This window comes from Odontomachus brunneus, unplaced genomic scaffold (assembly GCF_010583005.1).
Source record: "Odontomachus brunneus isolate Ranch 3 - 2012 unplaced genomic scaffold, Obru_v1 Obru_scaffold_019, whole genome shotgun sequence".
In the NCBI taxonomy this organism is placed as follows: Eukaryota; Metazoa; Arthropoda; class Insecta; order Hymenoptera; family Formicidae; genus Odontomachus; species Odontomachus brunneus.
In genome coordinates this window covers 2,555,013-2,561,396 of record NW_022639469.1, presented here as the reverse complement: position 1 = coordinate 2,561,396, position 6,384 = coordinate 2,555,013, and the positions used below count along the sequence as shown (strand labels likewise).

The following is a 6,384-nucleotide window of genomic DNA, read 5'->3' as shown; positions in this document are numbered from 1 at the left end:
CTCTATGTTGTACACTCACTTGTAGATATCATAAATTATGTGAAATCGTAGATATTTACGAGTGATCGTACATATAGAATTATAGGTATACTCATAAGTAAGTTCTTACGAATTTTACAAGAGCAAGTTACAAATCTTACGATTCTGTTTAGAATTGCAGCATTAGGCTGCGCTCCTTTTAAATGCTGACGCGCTGTAAATGTCATTCTATCTTTGTCGTTTATTACATGCGGAAGAAAGATCGAATGACGCGCTTACAGCGCGTAAGCGTCTAAAAGGAACGCAGCCTTAAACACATCTCAGAGACGTTTTAGAGACGTCTTAAAAACGTCTTATATTCCGGCGTTTGAGAGACGTGTTTAAGACATCTTTTAGACGTCTTATGTCCCGATTTTAGACGCTTGTGTGGGATATATATGTGTGTGTGTATGTATCGAAAAACAAACTTAAGGCACTCGCACGTAGACACTGGATTCGATTTAGTCTGCATTTACTTTCGGCATGAAAGTTTGTGCTCGAGCGATTAGCTCCTTGACAATCAAGTCGACTAAAATCACAAGATGTCAATTACACAATGATGTATGTGCGGTTGCTTACACTACTACACTCTATATATTCTCACGCACAATTATATACTCGACATATACAAGTTTAACGAGACGTTGGAACCGCGTTGCGCACAGAGACTTTTATTCGAACGATTTCTGAGTTGCGGCTTAGACGACTCATTTTTTTGGTACATTGTCTGTTTTTTGGAAAATCAAAGTTTAGGGAGACGAAGGGAAGGCGTTAGGCCTTCCGGCGTGGCGGACGGAACTTCACGCGTACGCGAATTAGGAACTATGCACGGTGAATATTCCATCGAGAGAACGTTACTGTATTTATACGACTCTCGTTCGTGCGAGAATGCGGGAATTCGTGCGTCAGAATGCGGGAAGTTGTGCGGATATGCATTTTTGGCCGGAAGCTGAGAGAGGTCTCTCGAGAACGCAGAAATTCATCAAAGAATAAATCAGAACGCATGATATACGTGCGCGGTTCTGTCGCGAAGATCTCGCTGGTCCATCCGACGAAATGGAGGTTCTCGCGACTACCGCACGAGTTGTGTCAGGGGAACAACGCTTTATTTGTGTTATGTGTATTACAATAAACTCTCGATTATATGCGCGAACTTCCAGATCTATCAATCGCGTAGAATCGCCATCATACAGCCTTGTTTTACCATAAACCGAGGTTTGCATGTCGCAAACCTTGTTTCATCGCAAAGCAAACAATCAATTTCCAACGTTCAGTACCGCGATTAACCTCGTAGTACTACACCTAAGAAATTCGAAATTTCCGCTTGACTCATGATGAATTTTCCGCGAGACATTTCTGTGGTTCCCGTTACCCGAGGAACTTCAGTTTTTCCTCGTGAGTTATAATCGAGAGTCGCGACTGTACTTCCGTTTCTCGACTCAAAAATCTCTCATTCTCTCTCACACACCCACATACATTCTCTTTCTCTCTCTTCCATTACAATACCAATACAATATTTCCAATATAAATTATTTCCCGACATTTATTGCACCCCAGTATACATGGAACTTTCTTTGATCGGAACGCAAAGACAAGGGAATGATCTATAATTCCGGTTCGTCCGCGAAGGATTCGAGTGGTCCGCGCACACGACGCACAGAAAACGCCAATCTTTAGCATCCACGACGAATTCATCCTCGTCGGGAGGATCCGGCCGCGATGACAAGCGTATACGATGCGGCTCGCCTTCTCACAACTCGCGCTTCTCCATCATCCTCAGCTCCTCCAGATCTTCCTTAGTGACGTCGACGTCGCCGTAGCCCCAGACGTGGCTGCCGTCGCCCGAACGGCACGCCCTGCGACGGATCATCGCCGGCGAGACGTACTTCCGGTCGTAGGCCCAGCCGACCCACGCGAACGCGTCGATGAAGCCGGTGGTGATGTTGAAGGAGTAGTCGCCGAGTTCGCCGGTCTTGTAGTCCCACGGGAACACGTGGTGGTAATTGTGCCAGCCTTCGCCGAGCGCCGCGATCGATACCGCGACGTTCTCCACCGGAGAGATGTTTCTGAAACGATTAATCGGCTGATTAGCACGTTGGATCTCCTCACGGTTATCGATCACTGGTTATCGTACGCTGTGATGCTCAAGTTGCAAACAGCGTTGGGCATCAATCGATCAAAGTTCTCTTTGACCAAATCGGCAAGTCGATAATCGAAATTACTCAATAGTCATGTATGCATGTAATCACAAATAGTTTCACACTGATGAAATTAATAACTAATGAGTGTATAATCATACAGTTACATTAAAGCGTGATTAATAATTACGAGTGTATAATCATATAGCAACATTAAAGCGTGATTAATAATTAATTTCATTAATCGGTAAAAATATTGGTGATTTTATACGTGACGACTGATCAATTTTGATCATTAATTCACTGATTATTTTCAGTCAAAGGAAATTTTAATCGTTTAATGTCGATGCTTCAGATAGCATTCTCTTTTTTGTATCATTACATCGAACTTCTTATGGAAAATTTTAATCTGTTAATCGATTATGTATGTTGGCAAACGTGATAACATGGATATTATTGATCTTTTTAATAATTCTCCTAGCATATTGAGGCATAAAATTACTAGAGTTTTTGAGAAACATAATTTGATTAATATTTTGTTTCTTTTAATCAGGCATACTAGCAGTTTATTTTTTTCCAAAATGGTCCCTTTTATTGAATAATATTATTGAACAATTTTGTTGAATAATTTTTTTGAATAATTATCCCGTTTATTGAATAAATAAAATAAAAAATCAAACACTGGTTACGCGTATAAAATTAATTAATATCACATATTAAGAACAGCAATTTAGCTGTTATTATGGAAAAAAGAATTTGTTATTTTTTTAATTCTATACGTACTTGTCGTACGGCCGCTGACCCCACATGTGTGCAACGCTGTTGACGAAGAAGGCGATATTTAGCGTCACGCAAAAGCGGAAGTTGAAGTTTACCCAGAACGAGATCCACAACGATTCCGACCAATAGTAGTAGGGTATCATAACTGGCAATCCAATGGTTAAAAGCGCGAAGAGAGGGATGTACAATCTGCGGAGATATCAAAGAAATTAATATACAGATCGGATAACGTACGAAATTAAAAGGATAAATCGGATTGACGGAGGGGAAGGGAATGAAGGACGAACGCGCGCAAAAGCATGAACCACTCACCTCTTTTGCCACATAACTATGGGATCCGCTTCGAGATCGCTCATGTCGACCGCCTTGCGCTTGGCGACCACGTCAGGATGGGGTGTCGTGAACAGCCATCCCACGTGAGCAAACAGGAAACCTCTCTTCGCGTTATGAGGGTCCGCGTCGGTCTCGCTGTACTTGTGGTGCACCCTGTGATCCAACGCCCACGCGTACACATGTCTCTGCGGGGGAGAACGTCGAATGTTAGGAGGGAAATTCTGACTGAGAATCGCCGAGCCGTTTTTCCGCCCGCTTGGATTGCGTCGACTTAGCTAAGTCCTGAAAGGATTTCTTCGTCGAAGCGATATGTTGAAGTATTTAGAAGGAGGAACGCACGAGTCTCCTCGATTCGAGTTAACGACACGTTTAGAAGTTTGCAGAGACTCGTGAAATTTTTTACATAATTATTTTACGATTAATTAGGATAATTAAAACAAAGACAAGGAAGAAGATGCTTCGCAGGGGGATTTACGTACTTGTCCGGTGATCGTGAAGAGGAAGACTAGAAGCAAACGCAGGGGCCATTTCGCCTTGTACGCCCTGTGCGACCATAATCTGTGAACGCCGGCCGTAATCCCGAAACCGGACGTGTAAATTGTTACGAATGCTGTAACCATAAAAGCACACGTATCAGAATGTATATTCAAAAACGTACATTTTGGGACGACCAAAATGAAGCGACATTCCAAATTGTTGGGTTTGTTCCAATTACAGCGAATTCAAAAGACGAAATCTCAAGATACAACATAACATACACTCTATTATCTTGCACTTGATCTTACATCTTACGGAGAAAATATTGCAGCAAGAATTACAACAATTCTTCACTTACATTGTAGTGAACATTAAGTAATGAGGAAAATAGTAAAGAGAATAGAAGAACTAAAAAAGAATATTGATCATTCGAGACGTGAATCGCGTAAGCCATTGTGAGCGCAGAAACTCGAGACGCGTTATCGTTATCGTTATCGTGGTTTACTTTTCCGTTTTGCACGCCGTCAGGTACGCGATATGGATATAAACGACTCAAACATCAATCCGACTCGAATGCGTTCTTACGTAATCGGCTTCATTAGCTCTTTTCCTCTCATAGATACGTCGCCGTTCTACCTTTCCATTAATTTTTCATGGCCAACGTCGCAGAACGCGATACAATTATTCACGCAATAATACCGAGCCGCACGACCGTATATGTATGATTGTGTGCAAATGCGAATTTATTATTACAGCCGACACGGCGCCCGTCGTCTCGGCGCTTAATATGACGCTAACGTCTCTCTTACGGTCCAAATATCCGACGTTTTTAATATGCATATTCGAGATTCTAACGTGACCGAGAGACGACAAGATCGTAAATATAACGTCGTTTTTATTCCTGACTCCTAATTCGTGGTTTATTAGTCTATTCTGTTTCTTTGTTTCAAATACAAGCATTTTATTCTCCTATACGGAAAAAACAATTCTGTTGGTGCAACCAAATTTTCAGTTGCTCAGGAATCAGACGAAAACTCGGCTGTAGGAACAGAAAAATTCCTTTAAGGCTTCTGTGTAGTCAGTTGTTCTCACAAGGGACACTACCCAAGTGTGACACGTCATTTTTCTTGAAACTCAACACGCACATAGCATATGACATTTCATATGTGATATTTTATATCGGCCTGTTTTTTAATTTGCACAATTATTTAGATGATTGTTTAAACAAAAGTGGCGATAAAAATTGATATCTATAAGCCCATAACTTGTAAACCTAAAACATATAAACCTAAAAACTATAAGCACGTAAACTCATGTACTCAAAGACCATAGCTCAAAAATCCATAAACCTGTAAACCTGAAATCTATAAGTCTAAAGCCCATAAAAAATCGTATAAATAATTGTGCAAATTAAAAAACGGGCCGATATGTGATATAAAATATCACATATTAAAAATCATGTCATATGCAACGTGCGTGCTGAGTTTCAAGAAAAATGGCGTGTCACATTTGGGTACTTTGCTTAAAATATTTGATAAAAAATGATTGGATAGATTGAAATGGATAGAATTCCTATATTGATTTATACGATTTATCATGCATCGAAGCCGTACATAGACTTTCTACATATTTTAATCATATTTTATGATACTATTCTTTTCAATCATCTTGATATTGATGTTTGTATAATAAATTTATATTTCTGAATCATAGTAAATATTGCATTATATATTTATTTATGTACTTATTTATTTATTATTTCTTTATTATGTATTTATAATATTCTTTTATAATAATTTTACTTATAATGATAATTACAAAATGATCAGATAAAAATGAAAAGAATATCTATGTAATTTAACCATATCTTATGATAGTACTTTTTTTCATTATGTTGAATATGAAAGTTAGTATAATCAGTTTATATTTATCAATTATAGACAATACATGATATATGAATTTACTTAAGAAATTTTGTAAATAAGTTGTGAAATATGTGAATCATAAAATATGATAGACAAATTGTCTATCATTTTCTATCCAACATTTTAAGAAGGGCAATGTTCCTTGTCAATTGCCTCAACCGAGTTCTAACATCATTAAATGTTTAGACGAATATTTTCGATTGTAACAACAGAAATATTAGTTTTCGTAACAGAGATTCCCTTATAGAAATGTAATACTGATAAGTAATAATTTGGCCAGTGATAATTATTGAACGACAGTAATTATCACTGGCCAAATTATTACTTATCAGTATTACATTTCTATAAGGGGATACCGCTTCTGAGCATCTAGTTTTCAGTTGATTTCTATTCGGTTGCATCAACTGAGATTTTTTTGCGTGTAGAGGCTTTGCGTTCCGATTTTCCACTCTGGGTAGAAAAGTACTACAGAATATGTGACATATACTGCAGCATTTCCAGTATTAGTGCTCTCCGGGTGGAGAATTCGAACTACAGACCTATATACTACCCTTATAGAAATATCATACTAAGAATCATTGATAATTACTTATTTTCAGTATTAAAAATACTGGATAATAAGTAATTCTCAATGATTCTTAGTATGATATTTCTATAAGGATAGACTGCTAATTCCGACTCAGTACATAACTCCGAAAAATATGTACAGAAAT

General features: G+C 38.5%; 1 protein-coding gene across 2 annotated transcripts in view; it reads right to left on the bottom strand.

Moving 5' to 3' along the window:
* Positions 1 to 563: 563 nt before the first annotated feature.
* LOC116841903 (acyl-CoA Delta(11) desaturase-like) overlaps positions 564 to 6,384 on the bottom strand; it is a 37,977-nt gene continuing 32,156 nt past the window's right edge. For both annotated transcript variants that reach the window (XM_032810384.1, XM_032810385.1), the window contains exons 3-6: positions 3,749 to 3,879; positions 3,249 to 3,454; positions 2,940 to 3,125; positions 564 to 2,084 (exon numbers count right to left, since the gene is read on the bottom strand). In XM_032810384.1, coding sequence (XP_032666275.1) covers positions 1,769 to 2,084; positions 2,940 to 3,125; positions 3,249 to 3,454; positions 3,749 to 3,879 — 839 coding nt within the window. In that variant the 3' untranslated portion in view covers positions 564 to 1,768. The remainder of the gene's footprint in view (positions 2,085 to 2,939; positions 3,126 to 3,248; positions 3,455 to 3,748; positions 3,880 to 6,384) is intronic.